Raw genomic sequence first — 27,983 nt, 5'->3', positions numbered from 1 at the left:
TGTGTATATGGACCACATCTTTATCCATTTGTCTGTTGAAAGGCATCTTGGCTCTTTCCACAGTTTGGCTATTGTGGACTTTTTAAAGATTAAAAAATATTGTGTAGAAAGAGCCAGCATTGTTCCTTTTATTGGGTAGAGGTCTTGGAGAGTCCAAGCAAGGAAGCTCACTCAGTCAAACCTGATGAAGCCCATATTCTTTGCGGACTGATGGGGAAACTGGCAGCGTCTATAGAGGCCGTATTTCTGGATCAGGCCCTGTGGGTTTGAGCTGATGGGGCAGAAATCAGGAACTCTGGCCGAATTCTTGCAAGTAGCCCCAGCAGAACTGCCACTGATCTATCTTGCTGTCATTATTGCCGTGAGGCGAAAGACCTTCCTCTCCTTTTATTACCAAATACTACGCTAATGTGTGGGTGTAGCACATTGAACTTGTCTGTTCATCAGTTGAAAGACATTTGGGTTGTTTCCACTTTTTGGCTATTATAAAACGCTACTATGAAATCCGTGTACAAGTTTTTCTGTGGACGTATATTTTCATTTAATTTTATACCTAGGAGTGGAATTGTTTGGTCATCTGGTAACTCTGTTTCACCTTTTGAGGAGCTGCCAGATTGCTTCCAAAGCAGCTATACCATTTTGTATTTTATTTTCACATTTCTTCACATTCTCTCTAACACCTATTATTATCTTTTTGATTATAGCCATTCAGTGGGTGTGAAGAGATATTTCAATGTGTGTGTTTTTTTAAGATTTTGTTTTTTTTAAAGTAATCTTTATATGCAGTGTGGGGCTTGAACTCACAACTCAAGAGTCACAATCTACTGACTGACTGAGCCAGCCAGGCAGCCTTCCCGCAATCTGGTTTTGACTTGCATTTCCCTTATGGCTAATGATGTTAATGATCTTTTCATGTACTTATTGGTCATTTGTAGGTCCTCTTTGGAGAAATGTCTATTCAAATCTTTTACCCATTTTTAAATTGGGTTATTTTTCTTTTTATCAAGATATGTGTTCTTTATATATTCTACATACAAGGTCCCTTATTAGAAATGTTATTTGCAAAAAAAAAAAAAAAAAAAGGTTCCTATTCTGTGGATTTTATTTTCACTTTTATTGATGGTGTCCTTTGATGCACAGATTTTTCAATTCTGATTATGTCCAGTGTATCTCATTTTTGTTGTTGTTGCTTTATGCTTTGGTGTTACATCCAAGGAACTTCTGCCGATCCAAAGTCATGAAAGTTGACTCCTGTTTTTCTTCTAAGAATTTAAATAGTTTTAGGTTTTACATTTAGCACTTGGATTCATTTTGAGTTAATTTTTGTGTATGGTGAAGTAACAGTACAGCTTCAGCTTCGTTCTTTTGCACGTGGATATCCAGTTTTTCCAGCTCCATTTCTTGAAGAAACTATTCCTTCCTCATTCACTTGTCTTGACACCCTTATCAAAAATCAATTGATCATAAATGTGAAGGTTTTTTTCTGGATTCTGAGTTCCTGATTCTATTCCATTAATGTATACATCTATTGTTATGCCAGCACTATGCCCTTTGTTAGCTTTGTTTTGAGATCAAGAAAAGTGAGCCCTCCAATTTGTTCTTTTAAGTGTTTTGGACTATTCTGAGTCCCCTGTATTTCCATATGAATTTTAGGATCAGTTTGTCAGTTTCTACAAAACATTCAGTTGGGATTTTGAGGAGTGATTGTATTGAATCTATAGATCTGGGGAGAATTGCCATCTTAGTATTAAGTCTTCTGAACCATGAACATGGGTTGTCTATTTATGTCTCCTCTTATTTTTTCAACATTTTGTTTTGCACTTTTTATTTTTTTAATTTTTAAAAAAGATTTTATTTACTTATTTGAGACAGAGAGAGCATGTGCGCACAAGTGGGGAGGAGGATCAGAGGGAGAGGATGAGGCAGATTCCCCACAGAGCAGAGAGCCTGATGTGGGGGTTGATTCCAGGACGCTGAGATCATGACCCAAACTGAAGGCAGACACCTAACCAGCTGAGCCACCCAGGTGCCCCTGTTTTGCATTTCTTAAACTTATTCCTGGATATTTTATTTTTGATCCTAATGTCAGTGGAATTTTTTTTTCTTATTTTTGGTCTGTTAATTGCTACTGTATAGAAATACAATTGATCATGTATCTTTCAGTATCTTCCAATCTTGCTAAACTTATTTATTAGTTTTAAGAGGTTTTTAGTTAATTCCTTGGGATTTCCTATATATGAGGTTATATTATCTGCAGATAGAGATAGTTTTACTTCTTTCCAATCTGGATACCTTTTATTTAATTTTCTTGTCTTAAGGCTCTGGCTAGAACCTGCAATAAATTGTTAAATAGGAGTGGTGAGAATCCTTGGATGGCGGTGGACATCCTTGCCTTTTTCCTGTCAATTTACAAGGCCTGCAAGATAGTCTGCAAAAATGAAAATGTTGGGACTACAGTGTAGATTTCTTTTTAAAGATGGCGTACATTAAATTTTGTATATTTCAATAGTTGATATAAATGTATTTCATAGAATACATATAATGTTCTCTGAGGGCAGGTGCTATTATGATCCTTGAATTAAAACCTGTCTTTTTTACCTAAAATAAATGTATCATTAGTCTGAGAGGGTCTCTGTCTGCAGGCTGTTTTGGGACTTAAACATATCTTTGACATCTTGTCCTTATAGCAGTCCTGGGGTGCAGATATGACCTTCAGTACCATGGGTGGGGAAACTGACTCACATTAACTAACTTTTATGAATGAGTACCAGAGCTAGAATTCAAACTGAGATCTGATTTTAAAAGCCATGCTCTTCCCATTCTTCCATGCTGCTTTTCAAATTGATGGCAAAACCTTTCCTCTTTAGAAAATTCTGTACAGTAAGCATTGTGTAGGGCTCATCCAGAATACTAAAATATAATCAAAGTACCCAAAAAACTGCTTGTCATAATTTTGACTTTTTAAAATCACTGTTTATTCCATTTGGTAGAGTATTTTTTTTTCCATACAAATATTTGCAACAATTTTGAATTCCCCAAAACCATACATAGACGATAAATACCATGCTATTAAAGTATTAAATTTGTACAAAAATACTTTACAGCTTAATACTTGTTTGTTACAAATAAAAATACATATTTAAGTGACTCATGATCTTCTTTTTCTCTTAACATGATTCTGCTTTATACTCTCTTGCCCTGGCGGGTTGTGAAATATGTCCGAAATAATATATTTCTCTGCACAAAAAGAAAGGTGAGCTTTCTCCTTAAACAAAGGACACAGTGTTCAAATGCTTTACCTAAGCAGTTGTTGGAACCATTGACCAAAATGAAAATGTTTGGAAAATAATCATTTCAATATGGAGATTCTACAATCAATATACAGATCTATTTTTTTTTAAATATTCACCAAATAACAGTTATTAGCGTAACTATTCAAAAGATCTGAACGAATGAGAACAGTTGCTGACGAACATCTTAAAAGCAACTGTCACAGTTTATTGCTTTGAGGGACGGTAATAATTGGCAATGCATTGTCGTGAAAAATGTATTTACAATTTCAGTAAAGTAGCATGGCTCAGAACAAAAGACAGTCCAGTGTCATCTCAAACGTACATGTGCTGTCCACCCCTCTATAACCAGTTTTCAAAACATGGCAAGCAAGATGAGTTTGATCTGCCTATCATTAAGATAAACCTCACTGTAATAGACTCTTCATTCTCTCTTAAATTCTTAGTCTGGAGGTTTAAAAATAACTACTTCTCAATGTTACTAAGCACGCTAATCCATTATCAGAGATTTGCAGCTATTAAAAGTGTGTCCTTAAAAAAAAAAAAGAAAGAAACAGGTCACAAGACATATCCTGTTTGTTAATTTGTTGCATAGGGAATAGCATACATCTTAGTTAAAATCATTCCTATATTGGGGCAAAACATTTACCACCACCTATTATGGTCTCCTACGTGCATCATCGCTGAAACGTTTCAAATAATGTTACACCTGGACCCCTCCCATGGCAGCAGTCCCAGCCACGTCTCAAACTCCAGTTCCCCTAGGAGAGCCAGCTTTGTGACAAGCCTTGTTGGTCAGGTTCTTAACGCTGACGGCTTCATAGTAAGAAACTGCGATTTCAAAGTGAATTAAGGAAATTGTCATAGAGAATATTTTCAAACAGACGTTTCTCTTTTTAAAAAGTGACTGGAAGATGAACTTGTAAAAAACTTCCTCTGATGTTAATTGGGGGGGAAGGGGCGGCCTATGTAGTTTTCCTTTTCTCTACATTGGGCCTGGCAGGGAACGGCCTGCCATCTACCACAGCGGTCACTAAGAAAGAAACCTCTTCAGCTTGAAAGGGGAAGTGAACATGAGCCATGAGAGAGATTTAAAAGACCCCTGTGCTTGCGGTTAATGCCACGTGATATCTGTGCTTTAAATGCCACAGAAATCTCAAAGGGATTTTTTTTAGCACCATGTAGATATTGTCTTTTGTCCTGCTTTATAAAAAGCATTGCTATAATGTGTTAGTGGGTTCTCGTATCTCCAAATTACCACCATGACTAGGCTGTTGGAAAAAAGCACTGTTCTGTTCACTCCATTCTCCTCCCGGTAGAGTCTGTTCTATAGACTTCTGTGAAGCCAGTGGGTTTCTACTAATAACCAAGTCCAGCTTATTACCAGATTCTGCTATGAGGGGCACAACAAGGCAGCAGTCAAAGTCTCTCGTTCGGACATGATTAACCTGAAAAATCAAGAAGAGCCATTTTGAATTACAGTTGTAATTCTCCACACCGAGTAACACTTCCCGTGTAACAAGTTCCCTGAAGGTGCCTAAAGGAGCAGCCTGTGCTGAGAGGTCTATCCCTTCTCTGACCACACGAGGAGGTGGCCATTGGCTGACTTATTCTTTGCTACTAAATCGTAAAGCCTTTGAGAGCTGGGAACAGGGACACCTCCCAACATCCCCATTCTGGGCAGGCTGCCTTGCTCATGCTCCAAGGGCTGAACGTTGCCCCCAGATTCCAGATGAGGTAAGTGAGTCAGAGTGGTGAAGAGATTTGTCTCGGAACAGCGGTTGTTAAGTGGCCCAGCTTGGATGGGCTCCCAGGCAGTCTGGCTGACTCCAAAGTCATGCTCTTGACCGTGATGTTGAACTGCCTCTCGCAAGTGAGCCCATCCCCGTCCTCAGCTCGTACATGTGCTCGTCTTTCATTTCTCCTTACTCTTCGCCAGCAAGGGGTTTCAACCCATCTACAAGCTGCTTCCACTCTTTGCCTTTCACACTCAATCTTCTCACGTCTGGAACCTGACACTTATACTGTACCACTGACCCCAAATGTCCAATATCCGAATGGTGTCTCCAGGTCTCGTCCGCTTTGGCCTTTAGCACTGGCCACACTTCACGGCCACTCACCTGAAAACTCCTTCCTTGGCACTCTGTGACACCACTTTGTTTTGATCTCCTTACCATTCTGATTCACGTTCAGTTCTTTCCTGCCTTTATCTCTCCCTGTCCTTCAAATTTGTTCTTCTCAGGATTCTAGCCTTGATTCTCTCCTTTTTCTTACTGTAAGCCCACCATAGGTAACTGTATCCAAACACATGCCTTCAGTGTCCTCAATCTCCTAATTCTGGCTCTAACATCTCTGCTGGGCTCTAACAGCTCTTCTGAGCAATGGCTCCAAACTGTCCCCTGCCCCCGAGGCTGCTCTGCCAGGATGTATTGAAGGAAAAAGGACTCAGGTCTGACACAGGCATCTGGTCTCCTTCCCTGCGGTCTCCCCTCTCCCCATTCTACTCCAGTCCACCTATAGTATTATTCTACTGTCGCTCTCAATTACGAACGATGTCATTATTCTGCTTAAGAAGTTGATATCCTTGAGGGTTAAGTCCAAGAGCTTTCTCATGGCATTCAAGGCCCTCACAGTCTGAATCTACTTTTTAATAGTCTCACTGTCTATGGAAGGAGGGACAGCACATCCCCAATTTAGCGATTGGGAAGAGCCACATAGTGGTCAAGTAACCATTAATTCAGCAAATATTTATTAATTCAACAAATATTAGAGTATCTGTGAAAAATGAAAGCATCCCATAATGCCAAGATAAGACCAACTGTTCTGCTGCCATTGTAAAAAATAACCAGAATTTGTTTTAAAACTACCTAACTGATCAATGATAACGTGCCTTAGTGAACACGTGTTGGAAAGCCAACCGCCCTCAGTACAGCCTCGTGCTCTGAAAGTCAACTCTTTGGTTCTAGACTCATTCCAGCTAAACACACTCTCAAGACTGATGTCACCCTTCTCTTTTGCCTACAAAATGCTATTCCTAAAAACTGTGAATAAAATCAGGGATGGGCTTGGTTCACTGAAATTTTTCCTGACCATGACAGCATTCTGCTCACTAAACAAGATCTGGCTTTTCGCTTTCAGAGAAATTGTGTGAGACAGTGAGATATCAAGTACTGTATAAGGGGAAATGGGAGCATAAGTTCTCAAGAAGTTTATAATCTGCTGGGGAACATATACAGGGAACCAGACAATTTTGATAACTGGTAAATTCTACATAAGGAGAAAGTTTCTACCCCATATAGGAAGGGCCCCTAATCTCATCTTGAGGCCAAGAAAGATGGGTAGGTATCGATCAAGTAAGACTTTGAGAAGTGAAATTAAGCAAAAAGGTCACCTGCGGTCTTACCTGTAAGAGTCTATCATAGGGCTTTAAGCCACCAAGATCTCCTGGCCCAGCTGGGCGAATATTTTTGACATACACTCCTTTTTCCAGCAAGCCATCTGCGACGCTGAACCCAAAGTCCTCCATATCAGAGCTCTTGTACAGGGTCACCTGGAAAGTGAGAGCATGGAAAGGACGCATTCAGCGTGGCTGCAGACTTTTGTGTGTGAAACTTCTTGTCCAGCAATCTTTACAAATTAATTTATTCAGTAACATCACAGACTTGTAATGTATTAGGCAGCTCCTTTTTCCCTTCTCGGAGAACAGGCTTGGAATTTGTAAAGTCCCACCCAGAACTGAGAAGGAAGGAGAAGGGAAAAAGCTGTTCCCCTGTCCCCGCCCCACGCCCACCCCGGGCAGGTGTACTTCTCTGTTTCCTTGGAGCGGCATGCTGCTGTCCGAAGCAGCCAGTAGCAGCCCCATTGCACCTGCTGGGTGTCAGGACAAAGCCAAAGGCCCTTCCTTCCTGCCCACCCTGCCTGATGCTGCTCTGGGTACAGTGCTCAGCATATCACCTTCCTTTGAGCAAATGCCAGCCTGGAGTCCATCATTTTATTTGTTATGGTATTCCAATGAGAATGTCAGTACTGACAGCAAACGGAGTTAAAACACCTGAAAGTGTTCTTGTAACCAACATGTTGCTCTGGGGTCCGGCTTGACTAGCAACCAGGCTTTGGTTTAGCAACTCAAGTCCTTCACCCTTCTTGGCTATGGGCCTCACTGGTGCCCTCCGCTCCTATGGCCACCTGCCAGCCAAGGCTTCCCCTGATCCTCGTGCCTCCCATCTGACCACCTGGAAGAGTTAGTCTGAGGCTCAGACATTCAGCCAATCATGCAAACATTCACCAACTGTGGACTGAGTCCCTACCCTGTTCTAAGGACGGCTCTGGGTGCTGGGGGACAGCAGTGAATGAGAGAGAGAAAAGGCTGCCTTCCAGAGGCAAACACGTTTCTGTGTAATATTTACAGATCACCTGCTGGCCGGGCCCTGCCAGGAGGCATATGAAGCACTTGGTGCTCATTTAATGTCTTAAGCTGGTTACTGATGTCACTAGGTTTTGCCTGATGCCCTCCATACAAACAGATACCCTCTTCAAGTACTGATCTGGGCTGATACATTGTTTTACTCTAATTGCTTTTAAAAAAGGATTTTATTTTCACCCAACTACATGAATATTTTCTTGTAAAATAGTAAAAACTTCAGGGCTCCAGAGGGCCAAAGGTAAAGATAAAATAGGTCCATTTTTTATACCCAGATATTTTATTTCAGAGAAGTAGAGAATATTGAAGGAACTACAAAAAATGGTGTTAGTGGTTTTTTTTTTTTAATTTTGCTAGGCTAAGAGCTAAAATATCAAGCTGGCCGAGTCTATACTACTCACCAGGCAGCCCTTGTGGTTATTGCCATACTAGAGGTGAGGAAATTCAGTTTTACAGAGGTTAAGTCATTTGCCCAAGGTCATAAAGGTAACAAACAGTGGGGCCCCTGTTTGTCTGATTCCAGACACTAAACACTTAACCATTCTACACTATTGCCACTCAAAATGCTTTATTTTCTAGGTTCTAAGATATGCTTTATTTTTCATATTTTAAAATCTCTGAAATCAGGTGTGTTTCATAATCCATGGCCCCTTAGAGCCTATGAATTAAGATATATAAATGTTCTACTGCCACCTGCCTCTTTCCTACAAGGGCACTAGAAGGAAACGGGCCACAAGTCTGTTGCAACTTTGCTTTAAGAGGAAAAAAAATGTGCTTTGCAAGTTCAAGTGAGGTCCAGAAACAGCACCATCTCTCAGGAGCATGTTAAAATGCCAAGTCTCAGACCTTGCCCTGACTCACTGACTTGGCCACTGCAGATCGCTGGGTATCCCTGGCTGGGTGTGGCTCTGGGCACACAAGGGGGCTATCACATGCTCTGAAAAGACGAATCAAGGGAACTAACGTTTAATGGGATGATACTCTTTGCAGGCTCATTCCGTCATTGTGTGTGTAAATGTGTGTATGTGTGTGTCGCTTAGTAAAACCCATCCCCCCATGCGACATGGACTGTGATAACGCATGAGGAGAGATGTAGGTTCAAACTGCATGAGTGAGAGCATTCCCTCCCCACCAAAACTCAGGAGGGGAGGAGGAGTCTTTTGGTGATCTGGGCTCAGATGGTCTTAGAGAGTATGTGGAAGAGGCACCCAGATCCCAAGCTCCTTGAGGTGAGGAAAGAATCTTTGCTTAGTTCACTGATACCCTGAATCCCTAAAATGATGTCTGCCACATAGTAGGGTTAGTGCTTGTCAAATAATGAAATGACTAGTTTTTTGTTTTGTTTTGTTTTGTTTTGTTGACAAACTTTTTCTTAAAAATTAGTTTTGGAGGTAGAGTTTAGTGATTCATCAGTTGTATCTAACACCCAGTGCCTTCCTTAATGCCCGTCAACCAGTTACCCCATTCCACTCCCCCCACCCCCCGCCCCGCCACCTCCCCTCCAGCAACCCTGTTTGCTTCCTATAAAGTCCAGCATCTCTTATGGTTTGTGGTTGAAATTATAAGCCAGTTCGAACTGGCCAAGATGTGCTGTGAGCTTGAACCAAGTGGGATTTAATTCAAGCGGCGCCCCACCCTCTCCCGCCCCAGGGCTCTGCCGGGAATTCTCAAGGCTCCCCCAGGATGGGGGCTGGGGCCCGGGGCCCGGGCCAGTACGAAGCTCCAACGGCGCCACCGTGTGGTCATCGAGGTGAAACATCGCAGCCAAGCCGGCCCTGCCTAAGGGCTGAGGAAGCTCAGGGATATGAAAGCTCATGGAGGGTTAGAAACTTCTCCACGGAGAAGTGGTTCAAACCCAAGTGGTAGTGGCTGAGAAGCTCAGATATTCCCACGGCACACCTTCTCTATATCTAGAAGGTGGTTGATTAATAAGCACTCGTTATAGAGAAGAATTTTGAGGTTCCTCTCTAGTTATGATTTGGCCTCAGGCCACGGGACAGGAAGAGTCCTGCCCCTTTCCTAAGGCGGGGCGGGTGGTTATTGGAGAGGACTATTTAGAAAAATTTTTTAACGTCCAGTTTTGTTGAGATATAACTGACATACAGCTCTGTATAAGCTTAAGGTAGACCGCATCATGATTTGACATATATATATTGCAAAATCATGACCACAGTAAGTTTAGTTAGGAGAAAGCTATTTTTTAATGAAAAACATTCAAAATGTATTCAAGAGCAGAGAGGCTAGAACAAACAACGATTCCCCATGTGCTCAACTCCCAGATCCAAAAACCATCAAGAGCTTGCCCCACAGGCTCCACCCCCCCTTCTTTCTTCTTCTTTGGGGGATTATTTTAAGGCAAATGCCAGTCCTTAAGTCATTTCACTCCTACATACCTCAGGATGACTCTCTAAAAAAGAAAGATCACTCTTTTTACATACCTTGGATGTACGAATTCATTCACAAATTCGCCCTGTTCCCTGATATCCTCCAATACCTAGTCCATACTGAAACGTCCCTGATTGTCTCAAAAGTGGTTGTTAGAGTTGTTTTTTTCAGATCAGTATCCCAACAAGGTCAACACAGTAGCATGAGGTTTCTCCATGTCCTCTTGTCTAGAGCATGGCAGCATGCTGCTGATTCATTGCGGGAACTGTATTTGTCCTGCACTGTGTTCTTCCAGTCCTTGTGTCCCTCTACGTGGAAGTGACCATGGGTCCTTGACTGGAGTCAGAGTCAGCTTTGTGGAGAGGGATGTGAATGGATCACAGATGTGACAGGGTGCTCCCTATGACATCACATGATTCAATGTCTAGTTGTTCCACTTTGGGTGGGTCCAGGGGAGGACAGCTTAATGCCTTCATTGTAAGGCTCCCCATCAACCTCTCATCTAAATGTTTTTGACCATTGATGACCACTGTCTGAATAATTTCATTAGGGGTTACAGAGTGATAGTCTTTTTCTAATCCTATAATATCTTCTGTATTTGTTAGCTAGAATTCTTTCATAAAGAACTCTCCTCTCTTCAGTGCTTTTTATTCTGATGTGCACACTGATCTGCCAGAAAGGCAGAATGAATGTTAATTCTTTTCTTTCCTTTTTAATATAGGGCATTAGTACACTAAACACTTCTAATGGTGTCCCAAAGACATCTTTTGTGTGTGGGGGGGGATGGCTTTCATTAAGTATCACTACGAACACATGGGTTTACATATAGATGTTTGTATTTCAAGTAATTTTCATCATTATTCTTTTGTGTGCTCAAATTTTCTCATCTTTGGCTAAGGGGAGTCTTTCATGTTAACTTCTGTGTCCTTTTGATATGACTCATTTGTTGTGATAACTTCTTTGCTTTCTGGCTGAAGATATCATGACTCATCATGAATATTCCTTGCTTCCAGTCTGGAATCAGCCACTCCTCCAAGGCACCTTTATTGGAGGAAACATTTTTAGGTTATATTCTAGTCCCCCCCACCCCCATCCTCATGCTCCTTTCTCAAAGGAAGGGAGGGAGGAATGGGAAAGGAAGGCCAAATTGGAGGCAGGAGGAGGAGGAGGAGAACAAAGAAATAGCTAACAGGATTGGTGATAGCCTGCCATTTGGGGGCCCTCTTTATTGGTAGATGAAATCTCTTTGCTCAAAGTTGCTGCTTCTATGGCCCTCTTTGGCTTTGCCTGTGCCTTCTCTGTGGGATTTCTTGTACTTCTCCCCTGCATGCATCTTTGTTTCTAGTTGCGTGCGTTCTCACCATGTGACAAGCAGCCTGCCTAGGGCAGGGGAAATCACTGCTCCTAGAGGGTGGTGCCTCCTACTTCTCTGTTCACTTGCTGCTAGATACAGGGGAAGGTGCTAGGGCCACTGTGCTCATCATGGCTGGATGGGTAAATGGGTTGGCATCTAAATGCCCTACAGCCCCAGCCACTCTCTCTCAGTGCCTCCGAAAGTGAGGGTTGCAAAGCCTAGGGTTGCGATGGACATTAAGGAGCTCACTTCTTCGATCTGAGACCGGTTTTCTGACATAGTGAACCAGTAGCCTTGCATGGGGTGGGGGGTAACATTTAGTGTGGGCCTGGAATAACAGTGAAGTTCTTCATTGCTCAACTGGCCTGGTTCTAGGATGTCAGCTCCATCGCCAGAACTCAGGAGGGGCACCAAATACCGCCAACACCAGTCAGGGGGTAATACATTAACGAAAGTATTCGGAGTTGGATGTCAGCCGCAGCAGGTTAACAGATTAGCTCACTGAAGGTCACAGTTGCTGGCTGAGAGGCTTGGTGTTTCGGAGCTTTAGACCAGATGGCAAACTCTTCAAGATGAGAGGCTAATCAATGGTTTACATTTGAGATGAATCTGTTTCTCTGGAAAGATTTCCTAAGGTTAGGGGAAACTGAATTTTCATAGCCAACTCTATTGATCTCCTGGAGAGAGCCAATAACAAAAAAGAAATTATTTTAAAGTGACACAACAGATAAGATTCCTGGAATCAATAATTCACAAAAATGGGGAGTACAGCTGGCCGCTCTCACAGCAGCGACAATAAATTGTGTCGTGTCACTGCTGCCCTCCTGCTTGTGTGGGGGTGTGGAGATTGGTGGGAGTTACTTCTGATTTATTTCCTATCTAAAAAGAATCCAAAGGATTCCAAGGTTTAAGTCTTTTTTTTTTTTTTTTTTTTTTTTTTGCCACAGATGAATTCCTTACCCAGGCACTTTCCTCCATATGATTGCTTTTGAACTCCTGTAACTCTGTGCAGCAGAATTATTCCCTTCCTGCTAATGAGAACACTGACTCTTAAAGGTGATGGACGTACCTGTTTAGTTGCAATGCAGAAGCTCTGGGAGGCAGTACTGGAAAAGTATCTGACCTCATTTACTGTGTTCTTTCCACTACATCGTCATTTTTTTTCCCCCTGGACATATAATCTCCTAACTGGTCAGGCAGCCTTTATCCATTTCCAACTGCCCAACCAGCTAAAGATGAAAAATTGATCACGCCTGCTACATTTCTTCTGATCGGGGCCCCTTTGTGGCTTTCCCTGAACATCTGCAAAAACTCCTGCTCTGAGAGCTCTTCGTGGTCTACTCTGGCTCATGGGAATCAAGATTCTTCATGTGGGGTCTCTGTTTTGTGCTGACCGAAGGATTCAGCTGCAAAACCTGGGCTATGAACCCAAGGCTAGATTTTCCTGTTCTGAAAAGGGCCAGTGAGACTCTTGGAACATTAACTCTGGGCAAGAACGTGGTTCACAAAGCTCGGTTCAATTTTAACTGTTCGCCAGTGCACGGTACAATTGCTTCTAACCCTCCCGAGAACAGAAGCTTTAACGGGAGGCGAAAGGGTTCACCGCAATTCAAGCTGTGCCTTGTTTTCTATTTCTAAGCAAGTCTATTCACATGTCTGAACAATGTCCTCAAGGCAAAGAGTAGAATCCTAATGTTCCTGTTTTCAGTTTTGACACACGTGAAAATCTTTAAGTAGCAGAAGCAGTTCTCCTCTCTTGGATTTTAAAGGCGATTGTGTCTACTGTCTTGAGCAAGTCACAGCAAGTGACGGCTAATGCAGAAGCAGTTTCTAAGCCCTGGCCGCCTTCCTACCATTCAGCCCCTGGCCTGATGCCTTAAGGGCCAAACCAACACCTATTTCTCAGAGATGGTACTAGTTTCCCCATAAATCACCAGGCACTTGGATTTATTTTTACAGACACCACTGGGGCAGCTCTCTTCCTTTAAACCTGATAATTCAAGGAATGTTAGCTTTGAGGATAATCCTATATTCCTTGTGGGGCTGGAAGAAAAAAAAAAAAAGGTATGGCCTTCCCAACTGCATCCTTCCAGCCCAAAGGAAGTGACTTCAGTCTTCGCCACTCAAAGTGGGCATCAAGACAAGCTGGGTCGGGAAAGGCAGCTGCTGCCCTCCTGTCTGGGGAGCCTCGTTGGCAGAGGAGAGCAAGGGACAGCTGCTTCAAACACTGCCTCCTGCTGCTTCCGGGCAAGCGTGTGGCACCACAGGCTTGAAAAGTAGAGGCTCAACAAGGAGAGATTCAGTAGCTTGGAGTCTGGCTCTACGTAGGAGCAAGGAAGGGCTGACTTGGCCCTTGGAGAGCTGAGTCCTAGGCAAGGGAGTGTCGCAGTTCTTAAGATCTGAGGTGGATTTATGTGCTGCTTCCCCCATTCATGTCAGAGCAACTTCACCTCACCATTTCACATCACTTCAAACAGAAAAGAGCTAGATCGTCTCCAGGTTCTCCAGAAGATCAAACCGAGCCATGGGCACCTTGGTCTCCTAGTTATTGCCAACTCTGTGGTCAGAGAAGGCAGTTAGTTAGGTTCTAACAGGATGTCTGGAGGCCAGTGCCGAGGCAGTCACGGCCAGCTATCGGGAAAGTCAGAGGCCCATCCTGGCAGCACTCTGCAAGAAGCTGGACCAAACCAGACAAGCCCAAGATGGCGGATGCCGTGACAGGAAACCCCTGACCAAGGAAGGAAGGAAACACATGAAACTCTGCATCTCCACCCCCTGTTAACAACTGTCAATAAAAGACAAAAACCCAAACTCCAGAGGGCGCAGCAGCTCTCTCCTCTCTCTCTCTCTCTCTTGCCCAATCTCACATCTCCGGAGTATACTTTCACTTTAATACACTTCAATGTTTGTGTCACTTCTCCACCATGCTGTGTGTCATCTATTCTTGAATTCTTCCATAAGGAGACCAAGAAACTTTGGCAAAATCTTTGGGATAAACTGAGTGGAGGCCCCAGGGCCCAGGGTCTCTTTCCCCAGTTCACCCAGCAACCCTGCCCCCGGCCCCTTCCCCTTGCCACAGCCACCGCCAAGTTAGTTGGCTGGCAGAGTCTCTGTTCCAGGGTTTTTCTCAGGACTGCCCACTGGTTTCTCGGCACCTGCTCCTTCTGCTTCTGCTTTCAGGCTCCCAGCTCTGCCCTGGCCTGGCTCTCCTCCAGTTCTTGACCCTTCCCGATTCCCTCTGCACCCCACCGACCTCCGTTCTCCTCAGGTCTATGGGTCTCCTCGCTCCAGGGGCCACCTGCTTCGCTGGGTGGGAGGCATGCCTTCTGCTCATCCCCTGGCCCTGTGGGAATTCAGGGCCAGGATCTCGCTGCCATTTAGGAAGCATGACAAGTTACATACAACAGACCAGACCCCTGCTGCACTGAGCGCTGACAGTCTCGATTTTATTCCTCGTTCCAAGTGTTGCTGTGGTCAGACACGTCAAAGATCCTCAGAACAAGGAGAGAGCTCTGTGTCTATCTAAGGGAAAGAAAGAGACAAGCCCTAGGCAAGACCATTATCAATGTACTCCTTACGATAGCCAGACAGGTCAGAGGACAGAACAGTGGGGGAAGGAAGACGTTGGGCAGGCTACTCTCCAAGGCCCAGGGGACCAGAGTGACCCTCAGAGAGCATGCCATTTGTAAGTGAACATCCTAGATAAAATACAATATCTTATAACCTATAAATGAATATATTTGATCACCACAGAGAGACATAAAAACATCAGGAAGATATGCATGATCTCCGGCCAGAGCTAGACTTAAGGGAAGCTATTAACATTTCTGAAGAGGTCCTTGACCAAGTGCCAAGATGAAGATCAAAAACTAGGAATTAAGGCACACTGGAGCCCTGACACCGCCTGAGGGTCATCTGGGTCTGGGGGGCTGTAACTTTGTTGGGATTTACATTTCTAGTGCTCAGAGCTCAGGCCCAGCCAAGGTGGATGGCAACTTGCTAAAAGGTAGTGAGATGCAGACTGAGTAGGCCACGTAGAGTTGCAGATGAAAAGATGACCTCAGAGGCTTGGCTTTTATTTCTCTATAAGTCATTGGGCAGATTTAATCCCAGCCCGGAAATCTTATTCTAGTGTTCTTCCTTCCCTCCTCCCCTCCACCACCACTGACTGAGACATTATCATCCCTTTGGACAAGCTTTATCATCCCATGGTCATTCCCCTTCATAGGGTTAAACAAGCATAGGGAAATTTTTGACATGAGCTAAAAATTTCTCTAAGAATTATATTGGGGCCTCTGGGTGGCTCAGTGTTAAGTGACTGACTCTTGATTTTGGCTCAGGTCATGATCTCAGGCTTGTAAAATGGAGCCCTGTGACCAGCCCCAGGCTCAGCTGGGAGTCTGCTTAAGATTCTCACCCTCTGTCCCTCCCCCCTCAAATAAATATTTTTTAAAAAAGAACTATATCTTTTACATTGCATTGCCCCTGTATGTTTTAATAGGATCATAGACAAAGGAAGCTGAGGGAATCCATTCTGAGGACTGTCAGGGCTGAATACCGTTACTTATTTAAAGCATATAACGTAGACTCCAACCCTTATTCTACAATTCCACGTTCCCCCAACAACCTTCTGATGATCAGCTGGCCCTGGTTTTATACAGGGAGAGCATATGTTCATCAGACTGAGGTAGTGACTGGTAACTAGACACGCATCCATCTGTCTGCACACAGATTTCCATTCTGGTTTACATCTCCATCTCGGGGGCTCTGAGGCTGAATCTGCTCTTTAGGCTGGGAGGCTGTGGAGACCTCATTTTCTGGGTGTCTGCCTGACTGAGGCGAGACTCTGAGGGACGGCGACTTCCCCAGGGGCAATGCTATTTGTGAAGGCTCCTCACCTGAGCAGGATCCTGCCCCCTCCTTTGCTAAAGGAGAAAACCAAGGTTCCGAGAAGGGACATGGCTGATGCCTGTCAGACTGTGACCAAACCTCGGCCTGCCTGACGACAAAGTCTGTGTTCTTTTCTAATTTACCCCTCTTCACCTGGAGGAAGAGAAACTGGAGCTAGCAAAAAAGGTAGGCAAAAGCAGAAGGTGCGTCTATCCAGTGTGTCATTTTTAGCTTCTCGTGACTTCCACAGTAAGACAATTCGACACAAGCTATTTGGAGAAGGTCGAGGCCTGCCATGAGGACTCATCTGATCTAGAGTACCAACTCCAAATATCTGGTGAAGAAAGACACTTGTGTCTGAATAAGATACGTTCTGCCATTTCATATTTCCTCCTGTGGCTAAGCCTCTCTTCTCGACTGAGGGAGAATACTGCAGAAGAAGCTGCCATCAGGCACTGCAAGGGACACTCCTTACAAGGACAAGAAGAACTTTCTCATATCAAGAAAAACAAAGCTCCCCTCTCAAAGCATTCAGATACATTGAAAATGCAAGTTGAACTTGGCTAGGGGAAAAGTTGACAGCAGCCAAAGCAGCTATAAGAAATAAAGGGGGTCCTAGCAGGTGATTTCAATGTCCCTGGGTCGTGCCACCAGCAGCCATAAATAAATGTAGATGCTGAAAAAGAATTTTTAAAAACCTTTCTGTAAAATGTAAATACAAATAACTATATACAGTTACGGAAAAGGATTTTATTTAAAAACACAAATGACAGGGCAAAAGGAAATGTTCACATGACCAAAAAAAAAAAAAAAAAAAAGGCCAAATGTTCTGAATGTGGGGAACTTTCTACTCTACAGAAGAAAAATCTTTTTTGCTTCAAAGTATGCAAAGAAGTAAGGCGAGACCTCATCTCAGAAATAGATTAAGTGGACATAAAGGATATTTAAGCATCAGAAGGGAAAGCAGGGTTATCAATGAACTATAGCCAAGATCACAGGCTCCTTATCTGTAAAGAAAAAGAATCTGGCTGGGATAAGCTATAGTACAAACCAGAATTCATTTTGAAGATAAAACCCAGAAGCTGCAGAGCCAAAGATACAACCTCATTTCCTTTTTCCCCTGCTACCCAGCTGCTGCCCATGATTTCACTGAAACAGAATCATCACCTTCTTTAGCAAAACCTAAAGGCGTGATCCTCAGTCCCTAGGGCACAAAAGAATCCACTGCAGTCCCAGAAAATGCTGAGCAGGCAAGTCTGGGTGGGGTTTAGAAAACTGAATTTTAATAAGCATGCCATGTAATCATGGGGGAGATCATCAGAGGTTTTTAATTGCAAACTACTGTCTAAGGGAGTAGTCTGCCAACTTTTGATTAAGACCCATTAATAAATTCTGAAATCAGCTTAATATGATAGCATTTGACAAAAGAACAAAGAAAAAATAGAAAATGTTTGGCATAAACCGTGCAATCAAGTTCTGGATGCATTCATATATGAATGTGGATGTTTGCATGTCCTGAATTGGGAGGTAAGATCATCTCAGCCAACAAATACTGAGGGAACCCGAGTATCAGTTCCCTGTGACCCCCTCCGCCCCCGTCCCCCCACCGCCCTACTAAATATCATATCATCTTGCCAGCTCTAACTTCCTTCCCCATCCACACAGCCGAAAAAGGAAGTGGGGCTGTATTTCCACGTTGGTTCCAATGTCATGGAGGACAACTAGCTTTTGGGGTCCAGGAGAGAATGCAGACACTCGCCCAGACCTGGAAGAGCCTCAGATACAGCAGATGACATGAAATGAAAGAAAACCGTAGAGACCCTGACCCAAGCTTTGGACTTTCTGAAGGTCTGAAGGAAGAAAAGGAATGGAGGCCTGAGCAGAAAGTCACGGGTAAACCAGGGAAAGAAGTTGAAACTCAAGAAAGTGGAAGAGAAGCCCACACTGTGTTCTTCATGTTTGAAGATGGTGTTAGTAACCCGTCAGCCAGAGTTGGAACTGCCTTTGCTTTTTGTTTTTTTTTCTCCCCAGGAATGAGTATGGCTACTTGCCCATTCATACACATCTTCTTGATCCAGCTTCTCATGAAACACAGTATGAGTTTGGAGGTGCCGGCTCAGACAGGAACAGATCTGCAACCTGTCCTTGAGGAGACAGGTTTCACCAAGCAGCCAACAGCCATATTTCTCATGACACCCAGCCTGGTGTACCGTCAACCTCATCCGGCCCCTCGGCCTTGGTCTCTGCAGTCCCTTGGGAATTCCTCTACCTGATCCATTTGGAAATGTTCACAAAGGGGGCTCAGGGAACTGAAAACCAGCCCTCATTCCACCCATCAAGCTGTAAACCCAGCTCGGGATTATCTTCAACTTGAAGAAGGAACGTTTTCTAATTCCCTGGCCCTTCCCCATGCCACCACCCACCAGAGTGCCTTTCCCTCATTTTTACAAAGGAAAAATAGGCTAAAAAACAAACTCTAGGCTAGGAGCACCCCACTGGGAGGATAGTTCAAGTCCATCCACAAGTCATTGCCCTTTTTCATGGCGTCAGGCAATCCCGCTGTGTTCAAAAGTCACCCAGGTGCAGAGTACAAGCACAACCAGTGGTCCGAGTGACTTCTCTCACACACTTCAGCACTGGAGAATGTACTTAACAGCCAACACGTGGATGGCCCGACAGAGTAACTGAATCACTTACAAAAGGAAAATATACCCAGGACGTGAGCAGACAGCTACTCCCAGAATTCCATGTTGCCAGCTCGTACTCCCCCGCTGCCTTCACTTCCCTAGATCTTTTTTTCCTTGTGCCTTAGGATGCCCAGGACACCATCTCCTTTTGAGAGTCCTCTTTTGTTAGGGACTGATTCAGAAGGAAAGCGAAGCTACATGGGAGACACGCTTATTGTCCCTACTGAAGGGACTGTTTGAAGTGAAGGCAAAAAGAAGCATCCCGCGGATTAGGTCTTGGCCCATCTGTGTGTGTGAGCCGGTGGCCTCCTGGTCATACTCTGCCACACAATGTTCCCCCAGTCCACACGCTGCCACCCATCGTGTTGGGATGTGGAGGAGGCCTTCTTAAAAACAGGACATCGATTTTCAGCACAGGCACTTTTTTAAAAACCTAAGCTCTAACGACTTGCACACCCAATTTCTCATCATTATTTTTGCTAAATGCTTTCAGTGCAGGAGGGATGGGCTGACGGGTCTTTGTACTGGTGGCTATCAATATTCTCCCTTTGAGGCAAGTGCCTCACTCTAGAAGGATAAATGACTCTATTTTATGCCTGCTATTTCCTGATCTTATAGATGGAGATAATACATAACTGCTAGAAGGGCTAAACATATAAAGAAAATAGCGTATAATAGGAACTCAATACATGCTGGTGTCCTTTCCCTTTGGGGCTGAAGGAGGGGCCTGAGCAAGAGAATTGGAGAAGAAGGGTGGGCAGTTTTCTTAGACACCTGAGGGAATCGGGTGAGGCTCACTTCTTCCTGGTATGGCTGAACTCACACGGACTGGATACCTTCTGCTACGTAACCCCCAGAGAGGACCTTACAGCCTCCTCGTGGGCTTTGTCAATTAGCATCTTAGGTCATTTGACAGGCAGTGGTGGCTGGTGTGTTCCAAACAGATGCCTCAATGCAGGGAAACTGGATAAACTAGGTAACCTGTGACATGGGTCTACACCTGCGTCCCCACCCTAAAATATCTGACACTTCTTTGTTTTTCTGTAATTCTGTAGAGTCCCTGAATGCACAAGGCTCTAAATTCCAGGCTTTGGTCACTTTGGGATGTTTGCATTCCCTCAACATGCCACCATCCCTTTGCACAAGCGCCACCATCCCTTTGCACAAGCGTCTGTCTGGGCTTGGAATGCCCTCCCGTCCTCCACGTTCCTGCAGGGTCCACACATACTCCTAAGAAGCCTTTCCTGTTTCTTCTGTAGTGGGTGAGGGTCTACCCTCTGTCCCCCAAGGCAGCTGAGTCTTGCCTCTCTCATTGTACCTACCTCACCCTCTTCCTACTATTTCCCAGACTGTCTCCGCATTAGACTCTGGGCCCCTCGGGGGTGCACAATACACTGGGTCAGTGACTGAATGTGCAGAATATGTAGGAAATGAGCGAATGAGTGGTAAAAGAATCAACCCAGGATTGGAACACAGGGTTCAGAACTCCCTGTTCTAGTCTCTCTTTTACTACATCCTTTGTCAGCTGCAAAATAAATAGCTTTAAGAAGATATAAAGTATCTTTTATAGGGTGCCTGGGTAAATTGAAGACTTCAAAGAAAAAAAGGAGGGGCTGGCCTGTTACCTCCTCTCAATCTAACATTTACTTGCTTTTCTGTGTAAGACATAACTGATTACTTGTTAACAGAGTATCAACTACAGAGAGGGTCTTGGTTCTCAAGAAAAGTGGGGTGAGATTATGGCTGTCTATACATCCTTATGTATTAACTAAAAATAAAACATAAATTTCATGGAAAAAAACCAGAGACATCCCTGACCACTGCTTTCCTCGCCCCAGGATTCTTACATCTGCCTTGTCTAAACGCGGCAGATTAAAGAGTAAGCACTCCTACATTCAACCCGAAACTCATTTTCAATGAAGCTACAAGTGTAGGGCACTGAGAAAATCCTTCTCCCACTTCCAAAGAGTTTGGAATGACAAACCAGTTCATCTAAACTCCATAAGATCCTGAAGCCTCCCACTTTTCAAAGAAGAGTCTGGCCATAAATCAACTTTTAGTAAATTCACTGCTCCAAAGCAAATTGTCCCTGCTCTACAGGACAACCTCCTGAAGATCACATTTGGAGAACAGAGTCTCCGATGATCGGCCTTTAGGCTCTGGCTTCTGTCCCTGGCCGAGCCCTTGGTAGAACGTCATTCCCATGCTTGCACCCGGGCACTCACACAGGGCAGAATGGCCACTAAAAGGGATGAAGGAAAGGGAAGACAGCATCCTGACCTTGTGCAGCTCCACAGGAGTCGGGGACATGATCTCCTTGATTTCTTGTTTCATTTTTCTCAGGGGGACAGACTTTCTGCCCACATCTGTGGGCAGGGTGTTGCTCCGAGTTGTTTGGCTATAGTGTGGCCGTGAGCTGCTCCGTTCCTGGAAGCTGGCCTGTCGCCCCAGCTGACTGCGAGGTGATGGGGCCTCATGATTCAGACTCATCGTGCTCCCCGACATGATTGTCGCCTGTGGCATTGACAATTTTCAGAAACAATTAAGCCAAGGACTGAGGAAAGGGTTTGATTGTTTGACACTAAGCACATTTCTCCTTCTGCCCAGTCAAAATACAGACTCTTCGGGGCACAACCAAAGGCCGGAGAATGGACGTACTAACTGACCTATGAAAGTCTGGGAACATGCTTTCCAAGTGACTTTTATAATGCACATCTCAAATCCAATTTAAGTACTTAAGCCACTGGGTTTATTTAATCAAATACCACCCCTGGCAGTTTTGAGGCAAATTGAAAAGCTCTAACATTTGCTTACTGCAAACTACATTTCAAGCATTAACTTTCCACTGAGTGGGCTCTAAAGATGGGATTCATGAAGCAACTTCAATATATCTTACAGAAATGGACCAAGGACTTTTCAATGGAACCAGGCAGTCTCTTTGGCAATGCTGCCTCTAGCCCCACCTAGAGGTAACAATGGGCTAAAACAGGACTATTGAGAGAGGCTACAGTCAATGAGGCCGGCCGCCCACTGGTACAGGGTCTTTCCTTTGGCTACGTGGCCTGTCTCAGAAGCTTGTAGAACCAGCTAGGTCTCCACACCATTTGGTGTAGGTCCACAGTTTTTAGAAATAGTCTTTGTGGGAGATCCTCAAAGGCCAAAGAGTAATCACTCATTGTGCTGCTGGATTCAACCCTTTGCTCAAAAGCTGGGAAACTTGGATTGGATTTTACCAGTGAACTGGGAGATTTGTTCAGTTTCAAATATGTTCATGTGTGAGACAACTGGGTGGCTCAGTCAGTTAAGTGCCTGCTTTTGGCTCAGGTCAAATAAGTTCATATGCGAGGAAAGGCAAGATAAGGCCCCAAATAGGACTGAATCTTGGAAGTGAATCTAAAAAAGCATCTGAAATTAATGTCATGTTGAGGATGTTCATTTCTCATGGTTAGAAAATGCTAAAATTCTGAAAACATGTCTGTAAGGCAGCTCTACCCTCCTTGGTAGGATGGTTGAACCAGCACTGGTGAGTCCGTCTGAGGTCAAAGGACCAGAAAACAAACTCTGCATCTGTGTTGCTGGCTAGACTGTGAACTGGTGGTTTACATTCATGCTGATGCTGACAGTAGTAGAGTGTCATTTGTTGAGCCCTTGTGTTCGCCCATTTAAGCCACACAACAACTTTGAGATGGCCACTGTTGTGACTCCCAATTTGTAGGTGCAGAAACTAAGGCTGACTTACCCAAGGTCACCCAGGTAGTAAATGAGCCAAGGGCACCATCTAAAGTTACTGATTAGGAGGGAACACTGCAAAGTGGTCGAGTTCTCATTTGTTATCACTCTAAGATTTTGTAATTCCAAGTCACCTGGTGTTTGGCTACACACACACTAGTAATAAGATCTTTGACTTGTAGCCAAGTATGGGCACACACGTATGTATACCTACGACTCCAACGAAAAAGGAACAAAACCAGTTATTTTATCAATATCCTGATTAGACCAGTTATTGTATTGATAATTTTGAAAAAGAATATTTTAATCGTAAGAAAAACCTTACTGGTCATTGACCATTTACACATGCTCAGTACCACATATATGTGTCTACAGAAGGTCGTTTAATACTTGTGATGAGTCTCTATGATATGAATTAGAGTTATCATACCTCCCCACCTCAGTCATGGAAAGGGATGCCTGGATAAGGTGAGCAAGCTGCCCAACAGTCGGGGACTGCAGCCCTCACACTCTGATTCCAGAACCCTATTCTTGCTACCAGGCTGGATTGCTTCCCAGTCAAGTATTTGGTTGAAACATATAAAATTGACTTTTTAGGAGATTAAAAAAAATAAACCAAATGGATTATCCATATTATGGTTTATTTCAGTTAAATCCCTTTTTAAGATGGAAAGCTTTTGACTACTGGCTTTGTTGGGGGTCATGGGACATCCTTTATTTTATGGCACTTAACTCACCGAAAGCATATCTCTGTCCACTGTAAGTGACAGCACCCAGTGACTATTTTCTTGCAGTGGTGACCATCCGTCTATGGTTTTTTACCTACTTAGACAAATTATCGGTTTTGTTAACATCTATTTTTTAATATTCATTTTTCATGGGACCAGTGGGAAACATGTTGGAGGTAAAATACTTCATTATTATGGTAGGGAGATACTGGTTTGAGCCTTGGCCACTAGAAAGAGTTCTGATGGAAGTAAGGTTTCAAAGCACAGATTGATTGCTTTGTTTAAAGTGAACTTCAACTGAATTACTACAAAGGAGTATAAAAATTAAAACACAAATATAAAAACTAAAATAAAGCTTAAAATAATTATTTTTTAAATTATCTAAGATTTGTTTTCACTTCAGGATTATCTATTGCCTGTTCACATTTTGCACAATTCATAATTTATAGCTATAATCCTCTCCCCCAAATTATCAGTGGGATAACTGATATTCATTAAACTTAGAGGGATATATTCAAGGGCTTTCTATCTGATATTTAGCTAAGCCTTCTCCCTATATTAAACAAACAAACAAAAAAAACAGTTAAGGCAGTGCTCATTAATAAAAATGGCAAAAATAATAATTTCTTTTGAACAATTATTAAGTGCTATGTTCTGTGTTAAGTGCCATATAATCATTAATCATTATAATCTCCTTATTTTACAGAAGAATAAATATCTGATAAGACAGATTAAGTAACTTGTCCAAAGTCTTAGTTTGAAATTTTCTCTTTTGTTAAAACTATACATTTTTCAGTGTTAAAGTTGAATCTAAATAATTGCTAGCTAATGGGGAGAATGCCGAGTATAGTTTTCATTTCCATTTCAGTTATAATCATTCTTTATCTCAGCTAATCTTCTACACTTATGATGGTTAGAGTACGCTGTAACTTTTAATACTGGATGTAAATTTCATATGCAGGAAACCTGCTCCAATAATATTTTTTGCGTCGTAACATTTACAATCAAGCCATCAGAGTTCATTTAAACTAGTAAATGAGTTGTCCTTGCAATACAAGTATAAGTAAGACTCTAATTTACAGATTTGCCAATCATTCTTCCTTGTTGAGGGCTTTAATTTCCTTTTGGCTTATAAATTCAACCCACTTCCTTTCTGGAGTTATAATTTCAAGGGCCACGCCTGCCCGAAGCTATGTTAGAAATAGTTTCTGGGCTACTGCAATGTAACTTCTATGCTCACAGATGCCGTTTTCATTAGAAAACTCAACCTCTGGGTGAAAACCCAACCTCACTGTGTTACTTTTTACATCACCTTTGTTTTGCCTGCTGTAAAAGAAATTATCAGAAGAATGGCTGCTTCTTTAAAAGAGAAATATCAAAATGCAAAGCGAGGAAGGCATATGAGCCAAACATGCTTTCAAAAGCAAGGGTATGTTCAAGAATTGTGAATTGAGCTCATTATCCAGTTGGGGCCTCTTCTGCTAATCATTCTACATACAGGAGGTGGTAAAAGTTTAAATAAGCCAGCTGACTTAAGCATTTTACTCGTTTTGAAAGTTGCCTGAATCAATTGCTAATGTCTTAGTTTAAGTTTTATAGCAGTATCCATCTCCAGGCTCTTCAACTGTGCTCTGAAGTTGCAGTTCATGCCAGGTAATACTATGATATTTATAAATTCAAACTAATATTTTCCTTCATAATTGTCTTTGCGGATTCACAAACAATAGAATCACATCAAATATCCACACATGCAATTGAGAAGCAAAATAATATAAAGATGAGTATTCGTTCTAGAATTGCAATTTCCCCCTCTTATGCCATTCACATTCCTTATGGTGACTCGGAGACCTCAAATGACATCAAAATAAAAATGAGACTTTTGCCACTCTATTTTTTACAGCTCAGAAAATTTAAAAGAACATAAAAGGAAACAGTCCAGGACCTCCTAGACCAAAGAGTGAATATCGTCAGCAAATTCATGGCTTTGATTAAAGAACTCACCAGGAGTCCAGCTATTATGTTCCATCTCGCCACAACTCCTAGAATTCACACTAAGTTAATACGGAGTCAGGATTTGCAATTACCAGCAAAGCACTGTGTAATATTTTGGCTGCTTTTCACACAGACTGGCCTTTTTCACCAGCTGCGTTGTCATCTACTTTAAGGGCAAAACAAAACAAAATAAAATAAAATTTCCTCTTATGTTCCTCTTCACGATCAAATTAATTGCTATACCAGGTACAAATGAAAACATGCCAAAGAAACCTTTCTAAAGCAGCTCAGAGAATGAGATGCGCCACAGCTGGGGGGCTTAGCTCCCTCCCCAGCGACTCAGTGGCAAACAGGGACAGTCAAGGTTAGCACGGAGCGATGGCAGAAGCCACAAGTCAGTAAGCTCGGGGTGGGGGGTGGAGATGGGGAAATCAATACTTCCAGCTGCACTGAATAAAATCAAATTGCTGTCCGGAAGGCAAGGGGGCAGGGAAGGCAGCTTCACAAGCAAAAATATAAACATAAAGGGTAGCTACCAAGAGAGTCATGTTTCTCAAAGACACACGCCTGTCAGCTTTCTCCTGTGGAAAGGGGTTAAAGCTTTTAAATGGACTGATGTGATAAATGCAAACTCAAAAGGACCAAAAAAAAAAAAAAAAATGAATGTAGAAACAATAAAAGTAAGTAGCAGGACCAAGGCTACCTCGAGTTCTCTCAGAATTCCCGACTGTCCACAGGTTTCCAAATCCTCCAGTGCTTGGGACCAGAAGTTCTCCTCTTGCTCAGCCTCTGAACTGTCGGGAGCCCCTGTAAAACTGTCATCAGAAAGCACAGTCCGGGGTGAGAACTTTCCAGACATAATCCCAGAATCAATCTCTTCTCTCTCTCACACACCCAAAAAGTGGGAGATCCTTTTTGGATCTGGCTTTCTTCAGCCGTAATCTCCAAGTGAGGCTGCCTTCGTAAAGGCAAAGTATCTACAAAGAACCAAGGGAAGGACCACGGTCTCACTAACAGAATCTGCGTGTTCCGGGCCACTGCCCCATGAACCACGTCAACATGGCGCCCTGGGGGAAGAGCTTCGGGCTGCTCTGCCTGCTGAAAGACAAGCCAAATTTCAACAGAAAAATGTTTTCTCACATATAAATATCAGTGTAGATCATCTAAGAGCTATCAATTTTTTTATCAATTTCCTTGATATATTTTGATAAGGAACAAAATGCTAAAATACACCTCAATTCAAACTATGGGATCCTTGATATATTTTTTTTTTAATGTAAATTAACATGAAGCAACCTTTTAAAGGAAAAGAGAGGAGACTAGTCAGAGAGTGAGGACAGGGTTTACAGATACAGATCTTCCGTGTGCTACTGTTGTTTTCATGAAGGGAAACTGAGTTCTTGCCGTGCTGTGGGGTGATGCCCAGGCTCCTGTTGGGCAGGCAGAGGTAATGGAACCCTGCCGCGGGGCCGGTGGGGTGATGACAGTGGTTCCTGTCATGCTTCCGATACTAGCAGTAGGTGCCATCGGAAGTGGAGAGAGTCAGGTCTGGGCTAATGGCTGCAGTGTGGACAGGAAGCGGCTGACGAAAACCTTACCCACTGACTGTGGACCGGTCCCAGTCTTCATTACTCAGCCCCACGTCTGGGTAGGTCTGGCTTCGCGGCTTAGTAACTGGGGACAGGCTGCCTCTCTGTTTCGGACCCCTCCACTCATAAGTGTTGAAGTTGTAGCCTGAGGCCTGAAAGCTAGAGCCTGAAACAAAAATCAGGTGTCACCTTCTGTTTGGTAATTTGTCTTTTTTTGTGGTTTCCATTAGCACACTCAAGGCAGATGATGTTGACTGAATTTGGGCTCAGAAAGGCCATCGAGATAATACTCAAGTCTTACATGCAAAACACGTTCACACACGTTCTGTCAGCAGATAAAAACAACGGCTCTGAGATAAGACCTTCACACCCAAGTGGGAGAGCCCACCGCACTGGACCTGTCGGGAGCAAGTTCTAGAAAGTCAGAACCCTGAGCTTCTTGCCCAGATACCCTGTGTCCACCTACAGGACGCGTGAGGGCTTCTTACCCAAGTCTGTCCTTTTGAGAGTGGAATTTGCCACCCAGATGTGGGTTCCAGGTCCAACGCACTGGTCCGACCAGTGGCTAAGAAGTTGCTGGTTGCAGGGGTGTGGATAGAGCCTGTCTCTGTGGAGCTGGGGCCCACAAATGTTAGGGATGGGCCCGAGGATGACTCACCCAATGAGAAGTGACATCGTTAGCAGAAAAGGGGTGGAATAAGAATGGTGACAGCAATAACAATAGGGATCACAGAGTGGGTACTTACGCACCTGAAACTTCACTGAGTGCTTGATTTGCATCGCCTTATTTATTCTTCCTAACTGTCTTTGAAGGTAGTACTATTATTTGCATTTTACATATGAGCGTACTAAAGGCTTAGAACAGTGGTTCAAGTATATAGGGGTATCTGCAAACTCTTTCGAGGGGTGGGAGGTTTCC

General features: G+C 43.4%; 1 protein-coding gene across 1 annotated transcript in view; it reads right to left on the bottom strand.

The window, feature by feature from the left end:
• Positions 1–4,458: 4,458 nt before the first annotated feature.
• Positions 4,459–27,983, bottom strand: part of LOC111142185 (glutamate receptor interacting protein 1) — a 231,027-nt gene continuing 207,502 nt past the window's right edge. Inside the window, exons 20-25 of the mRNA XM_022495196.1 lie at positions 27,074–27,230; positions 26,179–26,290; positions 26,012–26,056; positions 21,307–21,540; positions 6,694–6,840; positions 4,459–4,738 (exon numbers count right to left, since the gene is read on the bottom strand). Coding sequence (XP_022350904.1) covers positions 4,511–4,738; positions 6,694–6,840; positions 21,307–21,540; positions 26,012–26,056; positions 26,179–26,290; positions 27,074–27,230 — 923 coding nt within the window. The 3' untranslated portion in view covers positions 4,459–4,510. The remainder of the gene's footprint in view (positions 4,739–6,693; positions 6,841–21,306; positions 21,541–26,011; positions 26,057–26,178; positions 26,291–27,073; positions 27,231–27,983) is intronic.

This window comes from Enhydra lutris, unplaced genomic scaffold (genome assembly GCF_002288905.1).
Source record: "Enhydra lutris kenyoni isolate GAN:26980312 unplaced genomic scaffold, ASM228890v2 scaffoldscaffold7, whole genome shotgun sequence".
NCBI lineage: Eukaryota > Metazoa > Chordata > Mammalia > Carnivora > Mustelidae > Enhydra > Enhydra lutris.
Note: the sequence above shows the minus strand (reverse complement) of the source record. Positions and strands in the feature narration are given on the sequence as shown.